Raw genomic sequence first — 26,975 nt, forward strand, 5'->3', positions numbered from 1 at the left:
TGGGAAAATTTCCCGACGTAATTATAGAAGTATCGACCTTTGATCTTGACGTGTGTTTCACCACAACTTTAGCTGGCCTCAACCTGTCACGTCATGTCTGATTTATTCATTAAATTTTACTTCAATTACAGTGTGGAACGTTAGCTTTTTTATAATTTCAAAAAGTTTTCGTCCTAATTTTATGATTAATTATTTTTCTGAAAAAAATATAGAATATAATTTTATTGATATAATTTCATAAATTTTTTTGTTGCAGTCAGTCTCAAAACGACCTAACCTAACCTATTTATAGTGATTTCCTGGCATTGGTAGAATAGGAACTTGTTCTCCTTTAAACGGTACTCTACTACTGGAATCTAAAAACTATTACAAGAAATTTAAAAAAAATAATAATTTTTGATTTTCATTTGTTGTATGAAACGAAATTTGTCTAACGTATCAAAAATTACATAATTACGTTGAATTTTTTCATTCGATTTGCTTTTTATGTAAATTGTTCTCAAAAAGTCAAGTTTATTCTAATTAAACCACATGACTTTAATCTTTATGTACTCACATTTCTTGTTAAGTATAATTCCACAAATTAGATAGTAAAATGTACGGAGGCTTGAAATCAAACAAAGTTTTACCTTAAATATATACGATGTATTACACTTTAAATTTATAAAAACATAAATTTGTCATAGTTTATCCTATATATAATACTGATAAAATTTGCCTATATATTACTATGTATAATAAATACTTAGGAATTACAACAGGGTCCGGTCAGATAAAAACATCTTTTACGTTAAGATTCTTAGAACCGTACATAATTTAAAATAAATTTACTACTACTAACAATAGTTGATCCCTTTCCTACCATCCGCAACAGTTTCAATCATCACAGAACACTATACAAAATAACTCTTTCTCTAGAAAGCTTTCAAGTCAGACAAAGATAAATATAACTTTCTACGTTGATATGGAAGAACTCTATAACACACTGGACCCGTGTTTCATAGCATTACCACCCTTAACGATCAACACATCCGAACCACGAATCATTGCCAAACTCTCCACCATGCTTCTACTGCTCTTGAGCATCAACCTGGGGCTTTCGCACGGTAGAATAATCTTCGGATTGCTGCAGTACATTTTCTGGCTTTCAGCACTGGAAATTACTCCAGAACTTTCGGGACGCGCTATAGGGACCAGAAGGAAATCACCTTCGGATTTCCAGCACAGACCGTTTCCTTGGACGTGGTTAATGAAGGTGGCCGGCTCACCAGCGGTGGCCGCCACACTGGGAGGTATTTGGTCTCGATCGGAAATTTGATGGCTACGATAAGTAAAGCCCAAAGTGTTGAGGATGTCGTCCACCACTTTACGAACACCAGCTCTCAGTTCAGCATTACGGTAACCGTAGATCCAGGGGTTGAATGCGCTGCTGGCTAGAATCGGTAGAGCCAGGTAGATGTAGATCCAGGTGGTGAGGATTTTTGTTTCGAAGAAGACGTCCAGAAGCATACAAATCTGTGACAGAAAAAATATTTTTAGATTTTTAAATAAAACAACTTTACAAAAAAATCAAAAAAACTAATAACAGTTTCAGCTAAATGTAGTTTTGACTCTGACGTTTTAAAGACATTGGAGCAATTAGCCATTGGTGTGAATTATTTAACAGTTTAGAGGAAGAAGTAAGATATTGACAATGTTCGAATCTGAAATGATTCCATGTTACAGTAGTGCAGTCTAGGAGAAAAACTTGATTTTAAATAAATAGTTCCTACTACTTCAAGTTCGTACTTGTCAAAAGTCACGTGATTAATTAAACTTCATGAGTTCACTTTATGCAACTTGCAGTTACTAAAAAAGTTTGTCAATTTTAGCACCAATTACTTTAAATTAGCAATAATTCAGGTTAAGTTGAATTTATAGTAAGTCTACATGTGTAGAAAATTTTTGGTAGTTTGTCAATTTGTCAAGAAAATTTTCAAAAAACCAAAAACGAGCTATTTCAAAATATATAATTTTAAAGCAAAACGCAAGCTCATTTTGACTAGATAAAAAACCAAATGTCTACAAAGAAAAAAATTATGATGATATCTCAAAAGTACAAAAGTTGTTCTAACAATGTTCAGTCAAATTTAAAAAATTTTCAAATTAGAAATCTTTTAGCAATTTTTCAAAAATAACTCAAAATTTATACTATTGTTTGTCACCTTGTAAATTCCTCAAATTATGATAAAATAAAACTGAATTTGTTATTAATCAGAACAAATTTATGGATGCTGTTGTAGACCACCAGACAAAAAAATTACTAGCAACAGTTACCGTCATTGAATTGCAAAATTACAAATTACACCATGTGCGTCAGCTTTAATTTGTAATAATTAAAATAATTGCTTTACAGCGGATCATAAACACAGTATTTCAATTTACTAACACTTAATAAATCAAACTAATAACACACCCTTCCTAAACGCATATTCATGCTGCTGAATTAGTTAATATAAACCCTTTTAGGAAGGTCAGGGTATGTTCCTAAACCCCAAGATGCGATAATCGAATCATCTTATTAAAATTTAATACTGAAATATTAAATCCAGGAAAAGGTTAGGTTTGCTAAGCAACAAAGTTTATATCAAGTGTCTAAGTAATAGCAAACACTAGGGTACCATTGGCTCTATCTTTAATAGGAAATCCTTTAAAATCCTCTTGGAAAAGCTGGAAAATCCGTTTTAATATACGACTTTCACAATAAAATCGTAATTAGTATGTCAAGGGGTATCCGCCTAGTTGATTGCGGATTGAGGTGAGGCACGTGGAAAAAAGCGAATGCATTTGAAACTTAAGCGCATTGTTCTATAAAAATTATAATATACATGGTTTGTATTTTTTATGAGAATCACTGAAACTAGTTTAAATATCTAAAAATTATTAAAACAAAGTGGTCTAAAATTCAGTACAAACATACAATCCATTAATAATATTCTGCGTTTTAAAGGTTTGCAATCATGAAGACATTCTCTATTTTTGAGGCTGATAATAAGATGTTACTGCATCCAAACTACTCGTTGCCAAATACTCTAGAACATTCTGATAAGTTTTAGAAACTTCTGTAAAAGTCTGAAAGGATTGGGAATCTGGCTTTATTCCTGTTCTGTATACTGTATTGATTAATTACCAAAATATAAATCTGGTTCTTTGTTGTTCTTTAGCACATATCATTGCAGCTTTAATTCTCCTTCTACATTTTCAAATTTATACATTATTTGCAACTAGTCTTTTAATTTACGTCTGATAATGCAAATTTTTCAGCACTTTAAAGTGTAAAGTCTGTACTTTCACTTTACTAATTAACAACTGTAAACTTAAATAATGAAACAAACTTCAAAGGAGTAGAGTGAATCTACAATTCAAAAGCGTCCGTCGGAGCCGTTGATTTCCTCGTGCTAATGAAATAATAAGTTGTAGAGCCCGGTATACGTAAAAGACTTGGAAAACCTTTTAATAAGAGAACCTTTCCGTTGTTGCAATAATTTAGGGCACCCTTTCATGCATTCCTTACCACTTAATTCCATTTAGTTGCCGAAAAAAGGTTTTAATATTTTTTTTTACGCTAGTGAAGTTGTGTTGTGATCTTTTAACGATTTTAGTGTTCAAATTTTGTCGTAGTACTTTGCCAGAATAACTTAGGACTTCTTTAAACCAAGCTAAAGTTAAAGAGATTGTGACTTTTTTCATTCGTACTGTCACATTCAAAGCTAAACTCCATTTAAGCTCGAGTTGTACAATTGTATTATTAATTCGTTTATTCTGGTTTTACTGGCACTACAGTGTACAGAATGAAACTTTTACACTATTTCTTTGAAAGAAAGTACAGGATTTAATTTAAAAAAATAGAATATTACATAGCTAGTGATGTAAGAAGCATTTTACGCACGAAATGGCACGAAAGTTACGCACAAAGCCGCATAGTGGCGAGTGCGTAAAATGCCTAAGAGCTCGCTATATGAAATCTTATAAAGAATCTAATATACTTTGACAAAACAAGAAAACAGTTTCATCCAAGATTAGATCAGTTCATGGTTTATGGACCGGCCTTAAACAACCGTGCGTTTTCTTTTCTAAAACTGTGCGTAAAGAAGGTCATTACGTAACTGTAATTGGATATTTACACTGACGGTCTAAGTTAAAATTGAACATATGTTCTAAATACGATCATTAGACTGCAAAAAACTATCAGTGTAGCATTAGAATTGTAATTTTGATAGCTTAAAGCACAAATACAGGGTGGTCCAGTTTTAAATGTCAATAATTCACCAATCCATAGCCAATTAAAAAATAAGTTGACATGTATTATGTAATTATCCTGAAAAATGATTCCTAAGGAAAATACAGTCATAACTGTCAAACCGTTGGAACAATTTTGATCAAATTTGGAACACGCATTATGAAATTAATACTCATTATGAATGACGTTTGCCAAAATTCTCTAGTAGCCTAGACACAGGAAGATGGTTTTAATGTTTTTGCCTTATCTTCTACGTCTCTAGATATTATTAAAAAATTACGTGTTTTTTTTAATTTCATTGTTTACGATGAAAAAGAAATTATCTCTTATAAAATTCTGATTTGAAACTTTCTGTACGAGAAGTTCAAAGACCCAAAACTAACTCAACCCAACTTAAAAATTGTCTTAACATAATAACAGAAAATTCACTTAAGAAGCTTAAAAAATTTAATTGTAGCTAGTTTTCATAGTTTCCAGATAAACTGAAAAACTTTAGTTTTGAAAATTGAATGAGAAAAGATAAAAGTGATGTCAGAAGCTTAAAATATGTGTTTGTAACTAGTTTTCATGCAAATTGAGAGACTTTAATATTGAAAATTGATTTGTACTTGTAGACATAAAAAACTACTTTTTCTAGAATTTTTTACTACAACTTCATACATTTAAACCTTAAAAATTGACTTCAACACCAAAAAGTGACTATGAATTAATGAAAAGTAACATCAGAAGCTTAAAATTTGCATTTGAAGTAAGTTTTCATAATTTTAAGACAAATTTCAATATTTTAGTTTTGAAAATAGTCTTAGATAGAGGACATTGACATTAGATTCATGAAAATTGTCTTGAAAACTAACTTTTCTTGCTTTTAACTTTGCTTTTAATTTTCTCAGAATTCTGGACTATTTTTAGTTTTTCAAAACTGCTTTCAGCTTGGAAAATCGAGTTTCAAGACTATCTTTACCAAGTTATTGACACAGCAAACTTAAAAACAATGACAAGACTGTTTTCAGTACCTCAAATCGAGTTTCAAGACTATCTTTACAAAGTTTTTGACTTATCAGGTCTAAAAGCCAATTTCTACACTGTCCACAGTCTTGAAAATGTTATTTCAAGCTTCTTCAGTATTAAATTGACTTCTACACTCATCATAGGTGCAATAAATTGTAGCATCTTTAAGAAATTCAGACTGTTTTTAGTGCTTTTAAAGACTGAAAAATCGAGTTTAAGACTATTTCGAAAAGTTAAGTTTCTTCAGTAATAAAAGTAAAAAATTTTGATATCAAATGCTACGATATTAGTCTTGAGAACTAATTTTTAGAAATGAAATAGTTCGAAAATTTAATTTACTTCTAGACTTGTTCCAGTCCAGAAAATTGAGTTGTACACCAATTGAAGTCCTGAAAATAGACTTTTGGACTCTCTTTAGTCCTAGTAAAGTCAGTTCTAGCTTTAAAAGTTAACTTTTAGATTATCTTTAGAAGTAAAAAATGAGTTTCATGCACAATACAATCTTTGTCTTGATTTCCGGACTGTTTTTAGTTCTTGAAATCCAGTTTCAGACACTCGACCAGGATGGCAGTTTGAGAAAACAAATTATAAGACTATTCCTAGTAGTAAATAGCAAGTTTTTAGACTATTCGGTACAAATTTGGACTCTCACAAGTCTTGAATGTTCAGTTTTACACTATAAAACGATTTTTTAAATTGAAATTTGAAGGACTGTAAGTTCCTTAGGAAACGTTTTTCAGAAAAATGACATAATGCAAGTCAGCTTATTTTTTAATTGGCTATTGAATGGTGAATTATTGACACTTAAAACTGGACCACCCTGTATAGTATTTCGAACCGTATAAATAAACGTTTTTGCTGTTTTCATTATTTGTAATGACATCACATTATTGAGATAACAGGAGAGTTTTCTTACCTGAAAAGGCATCCACAATCCGATAAACAATCCAGACGTAATAGCCAGAGCCAGACCGTATCTGGGCGGTCCTACAGCTCCTGTATAATGTTGCTGTTGTCTGTGCACAGACTGTTGCTGTTCCGACCTTATGGCCCTTGCGTGCCCTCTGGCTACGAAATAAATGTAACCGTAGCAAACTAGCAAAACTAGCGAACTGGGACCGTAGACCGCGCAAAACATAAACAATTGGACCGGTTTCTCTACCATATCGCCGAAGGAGCAGTCCGGAGGAAAACTGTAACAAACAGTGTTAAGTTAGGGCATTGTTTTGGATTCAAAGCTGATTAATAATTTTAATAAATTGCATTTCTTGCAGTTAACTTTCATAGGTTATATCCCGAGACGTTTAAGTTTTATCGGGTAAACTGTGCATAGGTGGTTTTTTGCAAAATTTTGTTTGGAAAATGATTGAGACTAAATAATTCGACGATAGATTTTTTTCAAACAATTATTTAGTGAAACTATTTGCCTAAAAGAAAAATTTTGCAAAAAAAGTACCAATGCACATTTTACGTGATAAAACGTGAAGAACGAGGGGTACATGTCAAGATTATTTCCTGAAAACACACATTTCTCAACGTTTGCTTTATTATTTTCAATTTCCTGATCGATTTCCACAATATTGAACTTATTTTAATTTATTGGAATATTTAATGAAAACTACGTTGTAATGATTTATTTATTGTTAATATTGAAAAGAATAACTTAAATTATATATGTGTCTAAACCCTGTTTTGTTTAATATCAATCAAGAAGCTTGGTAGTGTTTAATCACTGTTAAATTTTACCAGCTAGTGATTTCATCACACAAAACGGCTCTTATTGGTCGAACTAGAAAAGTTCTTTGAATTTTATTGGTTGCTAGTACAATGAAGGAAAAAATCGCGAAAACAAAGCACTTAAACATGCTTAAGCATTCCAAACTAGTTTCAAGCACGTAAAGCTATAAATCGAGCACTTGCAATTGAGATCCAGGACGAGGCATATAACAAGCCGGAAGTAAATGTTTGTCCAACACGTTCAGATTAAAAGGATTAATTCAGATTACATAGTTAGATTAAACACGTGTCTTTGACTCAAAACATCTTTACAGGCTCAGAATATTCTATGTTTACACCCACCATTTAGTAAAATTTCTTGAGCGCATAAAAGTTTTAATTATGTTTTCCTTGAATTTTAAAAGGATCAACTGGTCTCCCTGACTCATAAATTAGTTTTACCTTTAATCATCGATTTACGGAACTAGGTCGGTATTGTTGATTTATTCACAGAACACTCGTACCCTTCCAATAATGTTTACTCTCTTTTTAAAATCGTTCTTTTTTTAATAAACAGTAAAAGTGCGATTAAGGCCACAGCCCAGGAAATGAAACCTGGTTAACAGAGCCCGATCGTGGAAATTTAGTAGTCTGGAGGAAAATTAAAATTACGCCTGATTGCCTAAAGTATACTTTAATGAGTCGAGGGTCTAACCAAATTGCTTATTCCAAGCTTGAATTTTGCAAATACATTCTTCATCGGTCCGTTTCTTTTTTAGTTTTATTCGAATTGAAAATATTATTTGCTGCAAAGAACAACTATGGTGTTTGCACCAGAAAGTTTAGAGACCAAACTGTCATTTTGACCTCAAAAAGTTGGAAAATCTTAAAATCTCATGAAAAATGTTATTTTTTAAACGGCAATATCTCGTAAACTTGGGAGGAGAAGATTCTATTCTGAAACTTGAGTATTCTATTTGGTATTATAAAGCGACTTTTAGGGACTTATCTGGATCCATAGACCCGCATCCGAATTCAATACATCAATGGTCAACTGCTTTTTGGACTATCAAAAAACCTTTGACTGTGTTAAATGGAAGATATGGGAGTGCCTGAACATCTAATTGCACTCATAAGAAACTTTTACAACAGTATGGCCAAGATCAGAATAGAGCTCCCATTCAAAACCTGCAGGGGTGTTCGTCAGGAATGCATCCTCTCTCCAGCTCTCTTAAACATCTATGGAGAATACGTAAGAAAGGCATTGGATGATTAGCATAGAGGAATCCCAATTGCTAGTAAAGAGATTACAAATCTGACATATGCAGACGATACAACACTAATAGCTGCGTCAGAAGAGGAAATGTTGGATCTCCTCCTCCTATGCCAATATAGCATTATATGGGGCAGAAACCTAAACCTTGAAGGTCACAGACATTGCTAAACTGGACAAAGACCAAAATCATGGAAGTTGATCCTTCCAACACTCTACAATTGACAGAACCTTTAGAAAGGAACCATATCATGTAAGATTTGGAAAGACAGATTTATTAACACAGATCAAAAGAAATTATCATTATCATCATTACAGAAACCTGCCATTGCCAACCAGTTCTGTCATATTCTATCATCACTTCCCTCGGAAATTCTACTCCCTGCGTTCAAGAATTAATGTCCAGATGGACTGATCAGATTCAAAAGGCCATAAAAAGGGTAGTTCGTTCTGCGGTTCTGTAAATACAGGGTGGTCCAGTTTTAAAAGTCAATAATTCACCAATCCATAGCCAATTGAAAACTAAGTTGACATTCATTATGTTATTTTCCTGAAAAGTGCTTCCTAAGGAAAATACAGTACTTCAAATTTCTGTTTAAAAAATCGTTTTTTTTGTCATAACTGTCAGACCGTTGGAGCAATATTGATCAAATTTGGAACAAGCACTTTATTACACGTTATTACGGTCAACCCAAAACTAACCCAACCCAACTTAAAAATTGTCTTGGAAACAGAAAATTCACTTAAGAAGTTTAAAAAATAATATTGTAGCCAGTTTTCATAGTTTCCAGACAAACTAAAAAACTTTAGTTTTGAAAATTGAATTAGAAAAGATAAAAATTTCAGAAGCTTAAAAATTGTGTTTGTAACCAGTTTTCATGCAAATCGAGAGACTTTAATACTAAAAATTGACTTGTAGACATAAAAACTACTTTTTCAAGAATTTGTTACAACAAATTCATACATTTAAACCTTAAAAATTGACTTGAACCCCAAAATGTAACTGAACTAATGAAAAGTTACATCAGAAGCTTAAAATTTGCATTTGAAGTAAGTTTTCATAATTTGAAGACAAATTTCAATATTTTAGTCTTGAAAATAGTCTTAGATGCAGGACATTAACATTAGATTCATGTTCAATTGTCTTGAAAACGAACTTTTCGAACTTTTTACTTTGCTTTTCATTTTCTTCGAATCCTGGACTATTTTTAGTGCTTCAAAACTGCTTTCAGCTTGGAAAATCGAGTTTCAAGACTATCTTCACCAAGTTATTGACATAGCAAACTTAAAAAACAATTTTTACATTCTTCATAGACTTAAAATAGCATTCGAAGCTTTGTCACTATTAAATCGACTTCTAGACACCTCAGTGCTAAAAATTCGGGTATTTCTTAATAAACTAGACTGTTTTCAGTGCCTCAAAGGCATCAGGCCTAAAAGCTAGTTTGTCCACTGACCATAGTCTTGAAAATGTTATTTCAAGCTTCTTCACTATTAAATTGACTTCTACACTCATAGGTGCAATAAATTGTAGCACCTCTAAGAAATTCAGACTGTTTTTAGTGCTTTTTAAGACTGAAAAATCGAGTTTAAGACTATTTCCAAAAGTCAAGTTTCTTCAGTAATAAAAGTAAAAAATTTTGGTACCAAATGCTACAATAATAGTTTAGAGTTAGTAGTTTTAGAGAACTAATTTTTAGAAATAAAATAGTCCGAAAATTTAATTTACTTCTAGACTTGTTGTTCAGTCCAGAAAATTCAGTTGTACACCAATTAAAGTCTTGAAAATATACTTTTGGACTCTATTTAGTCCTAGTAAAGTCAGTTCTAGCATTAAAAGTCAACTTTTATATTATTTTTAGTAGTAAAAAATGAGTTTCATGCACAATACAATCTTTGTCTTCATTTCCGGACTTTTTTTAGTTCTTGAATGCCAGTTTCAGACACTCAACCAAGACGGCAGTCTGAGAAAGCGAATATAAGACCATTCCTAGTAGTAAAAAAGTTTTTAGACTATTCAGTACAAATTTGGACATTCACAAGTCTTGGATGTTCAGTTTTAAACTATAAAACGATTTTTTAAATTGAAATTTGGAGGACTGTATCTTCCTTAGGAAACGTGTTTCAGAAAAATGACACATTGCAAGTCAACTTATTTTTTGATTGGCTATCAAATGGTGAATTATTGACACTTAAAACTGGACTACCCTGTATAGCTCGGGATTGATGTCAATGAGAGAAATAACGTCACAAGTTGTGAGTGATCACGATTCTCAGTTTTCTTCAGTTTTCAAGAGATACTTGAGTTTAGTTTACAAATTGTATTAACTAGAAATAATTTTTTACAATACTAAGTAAAGAAATTTGCAGATTGTGCACTAATTTTGTCGATCAGTGTAAGTCAATTTCAAACATTGTAGTGTAATTTATTCTGGACCATGAAACAGAAAACATAAATTGGTTCTTAATATTTTTCGACAATTTTCATTCTTACCACGTTTCTCATTTTTCCTGCCGTTGACTAGTTGTGTTGTGGCGATAAAAAGGGATCTAGTTGCATCCAAGAGCTTAGCTGCGAAGCTTTAATAAAGTGAGGTTGGTCAAGGTTTTGGGATTTAATTAAGTGGCAACAATAAATAAGGGTATTGCGGTTAGGTCACCAGGGCTGCTCCCTTAAGCTTCTTTTGCGGCGTTATTTAATAGGAAAAAGGGAAAGTGTATGGGGTGGTAAATCCACAGTGTCCTAGTTCGTAGCTTACCGCAATAAAACGTAAGTTATATTGTACCTAATAATTTTGTAGTGTTTTTGCGTTATTCAGCTTAAATACATTGTGTTTTTATTAGAGAAGCGGTTTGAGACCCTTGGGGTTTGAACGAAACAAAAATAGAAAACTTAATGGCCCACAAAATTTGTATTTTCGATTCTTGTTTGCTTGCTTTAGGTAAGTAGAATATAAATGAGTATTACAATTTACCATTAAATGAGTATTATTAAGTTTTATAATAAGATCCTGTTGTAGCTTCAGGTAGTTAGAGAAAGTAAAGAGTAAAATAACTTAATTCCCAAAAAGGAAGAAAGTGACAAATTCTACTATTTTGCTTCGACAAACTTCAAACTCGGAAACCCTCTGCGAACCAAATTAGTAGAATTGGTCAGTTTAGCACCATAGCAAACCAATTGGCAAATTTTCTGTAACTAAAACTATTTCTCATAAAAAAGACACTTACTTTTTTTTGGTTCCTAAAAATAGAGTATACGTCAACGGACTGAACCCTACCAAACTGGAATACACCCAAAAAATCACTATGTATCTTTCAACTGCCGAGTGTGTAATAAGGTTATTATACCGCAACGGTCTAGCTAGGGACGTAAATCGATCGACCGCAATAGCGACCATCACTAGCACCGACACACAACACAAACTGATCACTACCCCGTAACTAAACAAACACACCTGCAGACTGGGAAACGTGTTGGCACCATTCAGTTCGAGATAGAACCCGACGGGCATAAACATCCCTACTCCCAAGTCGCTAGTGGCTAGCGACATCACTAGATAGTTACTGGGGGTCCGTAACCGTTTGAATCGATACATGGCGACCAGCACTAGCGAATTACCGATCAGGATCATGGGAGAGAGGAGGAACGCGAGCAGCACTACAATAGTGACAGCCAGCGGTGATGTTAGTTTGGTGACGGATTTACTGATGTTGACTTCGGACAGATTGTCCGTGGTGAAGTCGGCGTGGTTCGTTCCGATCAAAGCAAGTTGACTGTAGTTGAACAGGAGGTCGTCCATTGAGCGATCATTGAGGTTAGTTTGGTTGCCTAGCTCTGATTTTAATGTTGATGTGCTTCTTTTCTGGAAAAAATAAATATTGCCAATTATTTTGCGGTTGCTCTACGTAATCTGACTTATTAGGGGAGAGGGGTAAACAACTCGAAATTGCTGTTGTGACTCATGGTAGTTCAATCAAGATATGCAGCAGAACTTACTGACCTGGAATTCTGTCAACCAGTCAAGTTTAAGATCCCTATAGAAAATAACTGTTGTGAGATAACCATCCAGTTAGTGTGCAGAGGAAATTTGACGTCACGATGCACCGCCCTCTGTACAAGAAATCCAAAAAGGTGCATGCCAAAAATTCCAATATGGCCGAAATAGTGGTTGACAGTTTGCATTTGTTTGTATTTTGGAAATTGAGTTTTTCGATGATTAAATTAATTTTTAAGGTTTAAAGTCAAGACTTGGGATTACTTGCCAAAGTAATTTTTGTTTGCTATTATATATTGTTGTTTATATGTTTATTGTTCTAGTGAAAGTGTAGTTTGTATTCATTTTATTGTGTTATCACTATTGTTATTGTTCCTTCATTGTTCTATAATTTGTTGTTGGTTTTTTAACTTAAATTCTATTGCTACAATACTTATTGCTACTCTACAATATGCTGTCCACTTGTTGTTTGCCAAATTGTAAAAGCAATTTGGTGAAAGGCCCAAAAGTGTCAGTCTTTTACTTTCCAAAAGACCATGCTCGAACCCAACAGTGGTTGAAAGCTTTGAACTGGAATGATTTTACTCCAACACAATACTCAGTGGTAAGTACAATATGCTTTCTCATTCAGTAAACTTATTGCCTCTTACATACATAGGTATGTGAGTTACATTTTGAGGCCGCCTGCATTTTGAGAGCAACAAAGGTTTACTCTGAAGAAACAGGACAACTTTTAGAAGTTCCATTGGGACATTTACATTTTAAAAGAAAGGTCTTGGTAATAATATAAAACCCATTTACCAGTTTTGCTTACCTAGCTTCAAGCATTTCCAAATTTCCTTTTATTGAGCAGTTTTCACATTAGTTTGTTGTACTTTCCAGGACAAAGGGTTCTAACCAAACTTTCTTTGGCTGGACTTTGGGTATAAAAAGCCATATCTATACATATCTGGATCAGGAATGAAGCGTTCTTTGATTTTTCACTCACAACTTCTAATCAACTACACGAAAAAATAAAAAAAACATATTTTCTACTGCATCTGCATAGGTTTGTGTACAAAACGAAAACCGCTAACGCCGCCATTAAAAGTGACATTCTAGGCTTTCTTGTACAGAGGGCGGTGCACGATGACGTAGTTTAACAAAACAATATATGGACCAGCTGTCAATTTACATCATCGCGACTTTCGGTCCCTTGATGATTAAAATTGCAGCTGTCAACACTGTAAAGTTAGATTGACACATGTCAACAACAGTCATGTGACACGGAAAATGCCACCTTTACTCCTGAAAAGTCTGTAAATTAAATTGTAACAGTTGGAAAAGCTAAAATTCTAAATGCACGTAAATTCGCAGCAGGCAACACTGTAAAGTTAAGTTGATATTTATCAAAAACAGTCACGTAACCAGAAAAATGTCATCTTTAACTTTAAAATTTCGGTTTATTTTGAATATCTCCGGAAGTAATCGGAATTTTTGACTGTTCCGAGATTCCAACGAATTGATGGCACTCTGTATACAAGTGGCAAAATGTTAAAATTGAATTGATTAAGTAGATCCAAAAAGATCATGAACAAATACACAAACAAATTTGAATTAACTCGTTCAGTTTATATCTACATCTTAAAAGTAAACGATTTTCCCGTAATGCCTAGAGCAATACATTTTAGATGAGTTTACCTACTTCTTGTTTGCCTATACGAATTACTGTACTATTTACTGACAAAAAAACACGTTGCAACAACTTTCCTACCGCTCCAATATTGACCGTACAAAATTGTTTAGTTACCCTATTTGTTTGGGAAATAATGTTTTCAATAGAACGTGGGAGGTTACATATTGGTTTGTTTCATTTTTCAATTAGATTTTCCCGTTTACACTTGCGGATGTCTCAGACCAATAAAAGTACGGTTTTATATGTCCGGCTGAAACCGGCGACAGGAAAGTATTATTTCTTCCATTGTCTTCATGGAGTCTCTTTTGGACCATAGAGAAATCAATGAGAAAGAAACTACAACTGATTGTTGTGTATATTTCTCAACGTGAAAGCGGTTTCTTTGTGATTTGCTACCGAATTGCTAAAGATTTCTTTTTTATTGAATAAACGTTCCTTTCGAGTATATTGTAAGTTTTCCATTGAGGCTCACTACTTATGTAATATGTATGCGTCACTCCACTTCTGCCACGTAGAAAGCGCCGTTTGTGTATTTCATATGCAATGCGAAAGTACTTTGTGACTCCGGATTGGGTTTTAAGTGTATGGCACCTCTTCCTGGAGTGCATATACGGTCGTGTAAATAAGCAGAATGAAAAATCGACTAGTAATGCCTTTTTCCAAGAAATTCCAACGAACAGACTCACACAAAATTGCCCGTTATTTTAAACATTTACCAGAAAATCTCAATGAAGGAAATGGAGGACAATTTTGCCTAATTTTTCAAAGAATATGCCACACTTTTGAACTCACTTTGACTAATTCCACTCATCAGTAATTAAATGAATTTCCAGAAAACTGGCTTATTCATTTGTCAGAAAAATGACTAAACTTTAGATATACACTCATCAAAATAAACTTCTGCACCAAAACATATACATTTTCTGTATTTTAGCCGGATAACGTTAATGATTTAGTTCGTTTTTATATTGAAACTGCCAGAAACCCTCAAAAGTGTCCTAAACCTTCCAAGAAATTTTTGAAAATGCCAGAGTTCTCTAAAAGTGTACTCAAAATTCCCCAAAAATTGCCAGGAACTTTTAGAAGCCTCCTAAACCTTCTAAGAATTTTTTGAAGATGCCAAACACCTGTAGAGTTGTTTAGAAAATGCCAGAGTTTCCTAAATGCTACTCAAAATCTCACAAAAATTACCAAAAACCTTCAAAAGTGTTTTAAACCATCTAAAAATGTTTTGAAATTGAAAGAGACCTATAGGGTTGTTCGGGAAATGCCAAAGTCTTCTAAATTCTACTCAAAATCCCCCAAAAGTTGCCAGTAACCTTCAAAAGTATCCTAAACCTTCTAAGAATTTTTTTTTCTTGTTGAGTTGTTTGGAAAATACCAAAAACCTTTAACTGACTATTCAGAATCTCCCAAAAGTTGCCAGAAACCTTCAAAAGTGATTTAAACCATCTAAAAATTTGTTGAAATTGCCAGAGACCTATAAGTTGTTCGGGAAATGCCAAAGTTTTCCAAATTATACTCAAAATCCCCCGAAAGTTGCCAGTAACCTTCAAAAGTATCCTAAACCTTCTAAGAATTGTTTTTTCTTGTTGAGTTGTTTGGAAAATACCAAAAACCTTTAACTTACTATTCAGAATCTCCCAAAAGTTGCCAGAAACCTTCATCATAAGCTATATTGAATTTTAGGATCTGTAAATTGGTAAACCAGTAACAAATTTGTACTAAAGGTTTGGTTATAGAATCTCTGTGATAATTATCTGTTTTTTTTATTATAAACAATCACTCAGCTAATAAAATTCGCTTTTTTTTTCAATTCAAACTTTGAGTGAGATCAGTGTTATTGACGTTAGAATTAATCAGTTCGGGCATTATCCTCTCTCGTTGAACACGCTTCATGGCCACGTGTTTCCCAATTTGACAAACACGAATTTTCCAGTGTGAAAATCGCATTTTTCGTTGTTTTATCCTTTATTTTGGGTCATCCAACGCCTGGACAATAACCGGGACTCTATTATGTCCCAAAAATAGGACAGGGACAGAGGGTAAACTAATCGTGGAGAGGATTTCCATTGGGTTTTCCCATTTTTCACCTGAACAACCTATATTTATCAAACTTGACATTGAACACGGGCTTAATAATCTCTATTTTTTGGGTTATCATTAATCATTAAGTTAGATTTAAAACGGATATTTTCCGGTAAATTGCTAGCCACTTAATCCAAACAGGAAATTAAAATGTCTTGACAATTAAAATACAGATTGTCCCTGATACCTTTCTTTGACATTAAACTGCAGTGTTAAACATGCGTTAGAATACAAAAAATGGTAACGTCCAGGTTTCTTCAGATTTTTTTTATAATTTTTCATCTACAAGCTATCAATCTGAGACTATTTCTCTGAGGTACTCGTTTTGTCCTAAAAATAGCACAAGGACTTTTCAACTGGACAAAAAGCTTTAATTTAGGGGGAATATAGAATGACCATTGCCAACTTTTCAATAAATTGAAACTTTACCATTCACTTCCACTTTGATCATTCATCACTATTAAAAGTAATTTGAGAGCATCATTTAATCGGACTATCTTTTTGCTAAAAGAAAAAACTTCCGGTTTGTCCCGTTCAGTATCTAAAAGGCCATCCATTATTTCGTTAAAGTGACACAGAAAGATTGTGAAAATTTTACGGTCTATCTCGTGCCATTATATTGACTTTTTGTCACCAGGGTAACTGAAACCTATAAATTGAAAGTTTTTGTGTTTTACTTTTTTTTGACTAGAAAGTAATATCAGGAAAGTTGGGTTAAATTAAATTTTAATAGCACATGCTTTGATGATTGACCCAAATTTTCACTGAATAACGTGTAAAATTCGTTTAATACTTGACGTAGCTAATAAAATTAACAGTTGCTGGAATATTTTGATATCATTAGTCGACGGCAATGCGGCTTTCCTGTTGGGGAAATTCAAATTAATTAACAGACAGGTGTGCTTTGCATTACAAATTTAGTACTGTTGTTTTGTTCTAAATTAGTTTTCAAAATAATTAGGTCAGTCTGTTCATCAAAATAATAACCTAAGAAAATTAGGATTAATTGAAGATTTCAAAGGACTAATAAGTCTTAATTGCCATAATAATATTTCTTAAAAGAACCAAAAGTTAGAAAACTCGCAACCTACATCACTTTAAAATTAACGCTTGATTTTTTTTAATGTTGCGGTTATTAGTAGATTTTTTATTAAAGTTGAATGTTTCAATTATAAACGCCAATTATAATAAGGACCCCATCAGAAGAAAAAAAACGCTCCATAAAATATCGAATAAGAACTAATCTAAGACAGAGGTGCACTGATACTTCTCCTGGGACAGAGAGTAATTAAAACTGTCGCATAATTTAAATTCGAGGTGAACAGTCCCTAAAACCAAAATCAATCCCTTTGAATAATTCAGTAACTCTAAAACTGGAAACTTACCAGTTCATATTCAGATTTGACTACTGAATATTTCCTACCGAATGCAATAGTTGAAGGCTGTTGCACTTTCACGCCTCAGGGAAAAGAAAGATAATGAAGTTTTCGTCTAGACATTGGTTATTGTTAATTGAGAACTTTAAAAGCGCCAAGACGGAAACGCTTTAATAAAATTTTACGTTTATTGTCTCGTGAGATCTTTCAAGATAATTGAGACTAAGATTTTTTTAATTTCGTTTAAAATACCCAATATCGTCGGCTAATACCGTAAAAGTAATAAACACACCTTGAATTTCATATATTAATACTTACTTTATTCAGATGTACCTGAAATTCGTGTATTCAAATAATTCTATTTTTAGCGAGTAATATCGATTCGTTCCGGTCTAGAACACGTTCAAAATCCGCTTTTGTTGGAATTAAATATGGGAAAGAAGCTTAAACACTAGTTCATTTATTACAATGAAATACTACTCCAGCTGAAATGATTAAAACAGGTTTTTAGCTTTAAATGGAGCGAATATTAGTAAACAAATTATACAACTACAACCGTATAAAATATCAAACAAATTTGTTTCATTTGCTAAATGAAACAAAACGTTAAAATAACAACTTTATTCAAACCGTTTCCGTGTTTCCAGTTTTGTCCACTTTTCCTTCTCGCAGATCGTCACAACAAAATGGGGAAAACCCAGGAAGTAACTTTCGACCTGTTTTTATTGCAGACTCCATAATTTACTACCCGGGGTTGAATGAGTAATTTGCGGAAATATTCATGGCCGCGTTTAAAAATGTAAATGTAATTTGTGGCAACGTCGCTTACAAGACCGTTGACCGTCGTATCCTTTTAAATTGTGTCAGTTTTGTTTTGAAAAATTTTATGCACTTTTAGAAATATCTGTCTTGGAATATCGACTAATATGTTATTTTTGACTATTGTCAAAAATGTTAAAGAAAAGTGCATGATTTGCATAAATCATTGTTAGTATGTGAATTTGGCCTTAAATATGGTCACGTGACTGCAAGTTGGCTATTTGAACTTTATTTTTATTTAAACTCTTGATTTTGTCCGGTGGTGATTTTGTGGAAAAATTCAAGTGGGTTGTCAGGAGGCCTAAACTACACTTACTGACAACAGCAAATTTAAAAAGTTATATCTCAAAAACAAGACCAAGTACGGTCCTGATTTTTTGGGTAAATTTTTTGGATGTGGACAGTCCAGTCCCTTGGCAATATCCACAAAAATTTTCCTTGAAACCATTTGAAAAACAGGGACGTACTGAAGAATATTTAAGTGTGTAGCCAGGAGGCCCAAACTACACTTACTGACAACAGCAAATTTAAAAAATTATATCTCAAAGAGTATACCGAGTATGGTCCTGTTTTTTTTGGATGTGGACAGTCCAGTCCCTTGGCAATATCCACAAAAATTTTCCTTGAAACCATTTGAAAAACAGGGACGTACTGAGTAGCATTTAAGTGTGTTGCCAGGGGGACCAAACTACACTTACTGACAACAGCAAATTTAAAAAATTATATCTCAAAGAGTATACCGAGTATGGTCCTGCTTTTTTTGGATGTGGACAGTCCAGTCCCTTGGCAATATCCACAAAAATTTTTCTTGAAATCATTTGAAAAACAGGGACGTACTGAGGAATATTTAAGTGCGTTGCTAGGGGGCCCAAACTACACTTACTGACAACAGCAAATTTAAAAAATGATATCTCAAAGACTATACCGAGTATGGTCCTGTTTTTTTTGGATGTGGACAGTCCAGTCCCTTGGCAATATCCACAAAAATTTTCCTTGAAACCATTTGAAAAACAGGGACGTACTGAGTAGCATTTAAGTGTGTTGCCAGGGGGACCAAACTACACTTACTGACAACAGCAAATTTAAAAAATGATATCTCAAAGACTATACCGAGTATGGTCCTGTTTTTTTTGGATGTGGACAGTCCAGTCCCTTGGCAATATCCACAAAAATTTTCCTTGAAACCATTTGAAAAACAGGGACGTACTGAGTAGCATTTAAGTGTGTTGCCAGGGGGACCAAACTACACTTACTGACAACAGCAAATTTAAAAAATTATATCTCGAAGACTATGCCGAGTATGGTCCTGTTTTTTTTTGGATGTGGACAGTCCAGTCCCTTGGCAATATCCACAAAAATTTTCCTGGAAATCATTTGAAAAACAGGGACGTACTGAGGAATATTTAAGTGCGTTGCTACGGGACACAAACTACACTTACTGACAACAGCAAGTTTAAAAAATTATATCTCGAAAACTAGGCCGAGTAAGGTCATAAGCGTCGCGTGACCATCACAAACAGTTTCTTGACCTTAAATATGGTCACTCGACTGCAAGGAAGCTATTTAAACTTTAAGAAACCTTATTAAAAACAGTCACGTGGCTTTTTTAAGCCCCTAATCGTAGAAATGATAACATAACCTTAAGGATGCAATTTTGACATTGAAAACAGTCACGTGACTTTCGGAACTATCTTTTAAATATGGTCACGTGCCTGCAAAGAAAGAGCAGAGTCAAATGATCTCCAAGATTCCATTCAAAGCTTTAAAATAGTCACGTGACTTTGGTAGATGAATTTGATAGTCGACAACAATAATGTAACCTTCAGAAACTACTTTTAATCGTAAAAAATCGTCACGTAACCTCCCGAGCAAAATTTTTACTTTAAATATGGTCACGTGACTGCAAGGATGATATTTTAACTGTAAGAAAAGTCAAGTGACCATCAAGATAACACTAAGATGCTTGAAAATAGTCACGTGACCTACAGACGTCTTTTAGTCGTAAAATTTAGTTTATAAAACATTTTGACCTTAAATATGTTTAAAATTATTATTATAAATAACATCACACTGTGGCTTCAACCAGTACTAAATTTCTAACCAAATTCAAAGTAAATAAACGAAGAAATGACGGTTAGAATTTCCACCAGAGGACGTATTTCTTGACCGTAGAAAAACCATTTTTACAAAATTTGCTTTTTCTATTCCCAAAAACTAGCCTAGAACCCAGACAATCTAATCCGAACGAAGCTCAAATATAATGAAAAACTGTCTTTTGTGTAATGGATTAGTACACTCTCAACAAGCCGCTTATAACTTTCGGCATTCGAAAAAACAAACCAAATCTAAAACTACATTATTTTCGATTTAGAAATCGGTATTTTTGTCTTCATTGTGGGCGTTTCTTAATGAAGTTTTATCAGTTGTTGATGTAACTAAATGGGATGAATGTCAAGCTGAAAAGCAGTATTTTTTTCTAGTTTGTTTTGGGTAAAACTTGTAGAAAAAGCAATTATTTGTTGTAGAAATATCAAATGCCTGTCCAAACCCAGACGGATAGCTATATACATTATAAAAAGCTCTGAACTTTAGCTGGCAAATTGAATCTCTCGAATTTCCCTTCCTCAAACATTTTGGGATATTCCCACGAGTGGTTTCTTGACATTTCTTATAAACTTATCAGTTCAGGTGGAAAACTTTTGATAGGATAGCCGATTTTCGAATTTCTGGTGGTTTAGACATTAAAACGTGTCTCATACAAGCACAGATTGTGCTCAGTTTCACACGTATTGTGCTTAGGTTAATTAAAAACGTCAGAATTTATCAATTTTCAGCAACACTGAATCATGAAGGTCCAAATTGACATAAATCAGGACGAAACCCGATATAAACTCAACGGTAACGAGTACTCTAAGGATTTTCAATTTGTGGTTTTCCGTTCAATAGACCTTTAATATTTCAGGTCACACTACATTTTTAAATTGGTTTCGATTCGACGACAAAGACTCGGTGAGTAATGCTCGTTTGTATCGATGGCAGATAAACTTTAAGTACTGGATTTGATCAGAATGATGTAATTGATTCAATTGTAGTGTGTAACGTTACATATTACAAAGACGTATGCCATAATTGCTGTACTGGGAAATCTTTTTTGCTCGTTCTGCCGCGATTAAGGTTTCATGTTTGAGAAAATTGCTTGTTGAGAAAACAGTCTCACAGAAGGTCAAGTAATTTATCCTAGCATATTAATTTCAGTTTTGCCATAAAACGTTTTTTTTATTTCCTTCATGGAAAGTTTAAAGATTTTTTTATTGTTTAATTCTGTAAATTTTTCTTCCTCTTGTTAGTTTTTCAATAATTCACATTGAAAACCTTAATTTTCAATGTTTTTAAGTGCAGTTAAAGTAGTTGCCAAAAATTACTTAAAACGGTAGGGAAAGTCCGTGTTATAACTGTATAAGTTAAAAACTCTCCGGTAACTTAAGCAGTAAGTTTAAACCAAAAATATAATGAATAAAACTTTATACAATTTATTAACTTGCAAGACAAGAATCAGTTTGTTGTTTCTAAGGAATAACACACGCGGTTTCTGCTGATATTCTAAACCGAACAAAAGCTTGGATGATAACGATATGCAAACAACGGCAGTAACAAGACAGGCAGCTACTAAATAACATTCGAACAAGTAATGTCATTCAGCTATAAAATACAATGCTTCCATGTCAATTTGATTGTATTACCGTCTATGGCGAGTCCTACGCGAGCTTATCGTTGCTTTTTGTTACACTTCAAGTGGGTGGAAATCAATTTTACATTCAAACAATAAAAAGATCATAAACGTGAAATTAATGCATACACATAACTTTTCAATTTAAATTGAATCGCATGTAAACTTATTGAACAGAATAAATTCAATGTTCAATGAACAAAACTCTAAACAAAGTCATTGTCTAGAAAATGAAAAATTCTCAGAAATTTACTTTCAGAGAGGAAATGCCAAGAGAATTTAATAAATTTTAGGATAATTCTAGAGAATGATGAAAAAAGGAAAATAAATCAAGAGCAACAATTCAGGCAATGGAATTTGGACTATTTGGAAATTATAAAATGCTAAGTAGATGTAATTATTGGAAGAACCACTCTGTAAGTGGTCTTCAGAGTTCCATGAAGCTAAATCTGACAGTTAGGACGTTAAGGGATACTTTAATACGTTATTTGCGTCACGTGACACCTGTCATAACTGTCAAAACCCACTCACTAGTGACCTGAAAGTATAAAATTCCAAATAGATGTGTTTCTTTCAAAAATAGCGTTAGAAGTAGTCTTTACAGTTCCATGAAGCCAAATTTGACAGTTAGGACGTTAAGGGACACTTTAATACGTTGTTTGCGTCACGTGACACCTGTCATAACTGTCAAAACCCACTCACTAGAGACTTGAAAGTATAAAATTCCAAATAGATGTGTTTCTTGCAAAAATAGCATTATAAGTAGTCTTTACAGTTCCATGAAGTCAAATTTGACAGTTAGGACGTAAAGGGACACTTTAATACGTTGTTTGCGTCACGTGACACCTGTCATAACTGTCAAAACCCACTCACTATTGACCTGAAAGTATTAAATTCCAAATAAATGTGTTTCTTTCAAGAATAGCATTATAAGTAGTCTTCACAGTTCCATGAAGCTAAATTTGACAGTTAGGATGTTAAGGGACACTTTAATACGTTGTTTGCGTCACGTGACACCTGTCATAACTGTCAAAACCCACTCACTATTGACTTGAAAGTATAAAATTCCAAATAGATGTGTTCCTTTCAAAAATAGCGTTATAAGTAGTCTTCACAGTTCCATGAAGCCAAATTTGACAGTTAGGACGTTAAGGGACACTTTAATACGTTGTTTGCGTCACGTGACACCTGTCATAACTGTCAAAACCCACTCACTAGAGACTTGAAAGTATAAAATTCCAAATAGATGTGTTTCTTGCAAAAATAGCATTATAAGTAGTCTTTACAGTTCCATGAAGTCAAATTTGACAGTTAGGACGTAAAGGGACACTTTAATACGTTGTTTGCGTCACGTTACACCTGTCAAAACCCACTCACTAGTGACTTGAAAGTATAAAATTCCAAATAAATGTGTTTTTTTCAAGAATAGCATTATAAGTAGTCTTCACAGTTCCATGAAACCAAATTTGACAGTTAGGACGTTAAGGGATACTTTAATACGTTGTTTGCGTCACGTGACACGTGTCATAACTGTAAAAACCCACTCACTAGTGACTTGAAAGTATAAAATTCCCAATAGATGTGTTTTTTTCAAGAACAGCATTATAAGTAGTCTTCACAGTTCCATGAAGCTAAATTTGACAGTTAGGACGTTAAGGGATACTTTAATACGTTGTTTGCGTCACGTGACACCTGTCATAACTGTCAAAACCCACTCACTAGTGACCTGAAAGTATAAAATTCCAAGTAGAGTAAATTAATAGTAAGTAGAGTTCTGACATTAAGGAACTATTTCATACTTTTATTACGTCACGTGACATCTGTCATAACTGTCAAAACCCGTTCATCAGTGGCATGAAACTACAAATTACAAAGTGCACCTACAGCAATACAGTGCCCAGAAATACAAAACCCAAAAACTGAGGAATTACAGTGTAGGTTGTGTTTACCAATTGAGCAAAATTTGTCAATTATGACGATAAGGAACACTTTTGATACGTCATTTAACGTCACAACTGTCAAATTTTGCTCCATAACTATAAATACAATGTACAGAGTGATTCATTCAAGCGGTAGAACTATTATATTTTGGATTGAACAAACAGTTAGACAAGTTTCTTTCGTTTAAGGGTACTTTCACTTAAAACAATTTTATTCGGACGCTACTGGAAATCCGAACAATTGGCAACATTCTCATTACTTTGTCTCTAATTTTCAGTTGAAAAACATTGACTTTTTGTAGCCGTGTACCGGAAGCCGTCAAAGTTCCCATTATACTTCCATTCATCTCTAGAGAAATTATTTACAGCCTTGGACGATGGGTCTTATGGGGTTTCGGTGTTATTTTTAGTTGGTGCATAAATGCGAGTTTTCAAGAAAGTTGCACGTGGGACGTTGAGAAATACTAGCCAAGAAAACTGCTGCGTGGGTGATGTAAAATATTGGCCAAATAACTGAGTTAAGCTCCTTTGCTTTAGTAAGCACTAGAGCCTTATATGGTGCCATTAGCGGTAGTTTCTGGATTATTAAGTTAATTTAACAACTTTTTTTATCGCCCACGTTACAAATATAGCGTATTTCAGGTCTGAAATTGTCGTTCTAAGTTGAAATGTAAGGGAACGATTTTCTGTCGTTTTTTGGTTGTTCAATCACAAAAAAAAAGAAAGGTATAGCAGTTCAAAACATTTTGAGCCTAAAATCCAAAAGGAAGATAATAATTATTAAGACTGTATTATTTTTCCGGTATACACTAGAAAATGCTTCTTTTGCTTCCAAACATCCTTTCTCTTAAAGGAAGTCCACGTTTCAGTTTGCTGTTTTTTTTTACCAATCACAAACTACAAACAGTGCTGTGATGTACGCAAATCCTGCACATGCCTAGACTTACCATTATTCCAACTTGGTAAAATAACTCTTATTGCTTTGAATGATTTTAAAAGTAAATGTGTACGTTATAGTGCAATCCTTGAATCTGGTCGTAAGACCTTACAAAAACTAATTTCCGTGCAATTTAATGTAAGGCTGCTTGAACCCTTTGTCTTTAAATTGCGTCTGTGTTTGACCTTTATACATCAAAAAGCTTCTATTAGATGCAACCATTAAAGTGCAAAAATACGATGTTAATTTTCGTGAAATTGTATAGCGCTCTTGGTAAGTTTGGAATAACTATAAGGTCTCTGTCAAAGGCTTTTCAAGACGTTTCCAATTGAAATGGCGATCATTTACTATTTTGTTAGTGCACTTTGCAGCGCCGGAAATCCCGAAAGTGAGTGACGGTAATATGTTCGTTAATTTCCCCTTCGGTACTCATCCCATCTCGGAAAAGCAAAACAGAGAGTAACTAAACGAGGTGCGGAAACTTTCCAGGGTTACATCCGCCCTGAAAAGCGTTTCGGCATTTATAATGACGCTACTAATAAATGCGAGATGTTTTAGAAAGTAAATAATGTTGTCCGTTATTCGCAACGGTATTAAATTTAATACTACACCCACGGGAAACTACAAAAATGTATTTCAACTACTTAAAATAACAATCAATTGATTTGACACTTTGAAAATGACAAACACAAATTATTTTTACACAAATCAGACTGAAGTAACATCTGGACACTCTGTATATTTTATACTGGACTACTTTATAGTGCTCACATTTAGTTCAATTTTTTATATAGAGCATTTATTTTTCTTAATAATATCTAGTTTTTACAGAAATTTTTTAATCAGTTTGGGACAAATTTCGTTCAGTTCTGTTACGCAATAGTAAATTTTAAACTTTGGCTCACCATTACGTTACTGTAATAAATTGTCTAAAACTTTAAAAATTTTATTATTCCACTCACAACTTTATACAATAAAGCATTTTTTCATCCAAGTTTAAAGTGGTTTTAACAGACGAAATTCTCAAGCGACGTTGGGCAGCTAACAAAATTGAAAGGGTAATGTCCCAGCAGGTTCAGTTTGCTGCAAATAGTCAAACTTTCGTTTTGAACGAATTGTAAGAGCTTTTCAAGTGGTGCTCTATTGTATTCTTGTAAGTCTACTTCATAAAATATTCAGAGTGAACAGTGTAATAGTTGAATTGTGTTTGTATTTTTAAATTAAAAAGCTAGTGAAACTGTATTGAATTAAACTAATAAATTTGAGTAAAAAAGTTAGTTTTTGCCAAATTGATTAAAAAAAAAACAAAAACATATGAAACACTCACCTGATGCACGTTAATAATGTACGAGGCACCGCATATCCGTCGAAGTCATCCGACTTTGCGCCACCACCGCGTTTCCATTGCGAGTTTCCATCGGCAACTGAAACTTTGGGAAACTTCTTCGTGTCTTTGAGAGCGCGATATTCGAGGGGGTGCGCAAATTGCGTGCGGCTGCCGACATACAATTTCCACCACGTTGAAATTATCTGCTTTTCACTTTCATCCACCTGGTGCAATTTAAAATTGACGCGCCCTCCAGGTTTTTGAATTTTCCGTAAATCTAGTTTCAATAAGCAAGTACGACCTTAATTAGGAGTTTTTTAATAATAACTATTCTAGAGATTCTTGGAATGAGGAAAAGGAGTTACCAACAATAGAAGAATATACAGAATGTGACAGGAACCTGCCAATGTCAGCTTATTCTGTCACATTCTAATCCAGATTAAGCATGGATTGGATTTAACCTTAATCCATAACAGGTGACAGTTTATATTCTACGATTTTAGAGGAATTTTTATCCAAACAACATAACCAACAATTATTTCTTTCAAGAATATAGCACTATAAGCAGTCTTCACAGTTCCATGAAGCCAAATTTGACAGGACGTTAAGGGACACTTTAATACGTTATTTGAGTCACGTGACACTTGTCATAACTGTCAAAACCCACTCACTAGTGACCTGAAAGTATAAAAGTCCAATTAGATGTGTTTCTTTCAAGAATATAGCACTAAAAGTAGTCTTCACAGTTCCATGAAGCCAAATTTGACAGTTAGGACGTTAAGGGACACTTTGATACGTTTGAGTCACGTGACACC

At 33.6% G+C, this 26,975-nt stretch overlaps 1 protein-coding gene across 2 annotated transcripts; it reads right to left on the reverse strand.

The window, feature by feature from the left end:
* Positions 1–623: 623 nt before the first annotated feature.
* On the reverse strand, positions 624–26,521 carry LOC145724226 (adenosine receptor A2b-like). 2 transcript variants are annotated; one of them, XM_081972379.1, is made up of 4 exons: positions 26,157–26,521; positions 11,505–12,139; positions 6,204–6,480; positions 624–1,515 (listed from the first exon to the last, which is right to left on the reverse strand). In XM_081972379.1, exons 2-4 carry the CDS (start codon positions 12,074–12,076, stop codon positions 976–978), a joined length of 1,389 nt encoding a protein of 462 aa, XP_081828505.1. In that variant the 5' UTR covers positions 12,077–12,139; positions 26,157–26,521; the 3' UTR covers positions 624–975. The 2 variants fall into 2 exon arrangements, with proteins under 2 accessions (XP_081828505.1, XP_081828503.1); XM_081972377.1 differs by having other exon boundaries at positions 26,161–26,520.
* Positions 26,522–26,975: the final 454 nt, after the last annotated feature.

The sequence above is a fragment of the Ips typographus genome, linkage group LG2 (assembly GCF_016097725.1).
Source record: "Ips typographus isolate SLU linkage group LG2, UJ_Ityp_2.0, whole genome shotgun sequence".
NCBI classification, from domain to species: Eukaryota; Metazoa; Arthropoda; class Insecta; order Coleoptera; family Curculionidae; genus Ips; species Ips typographus.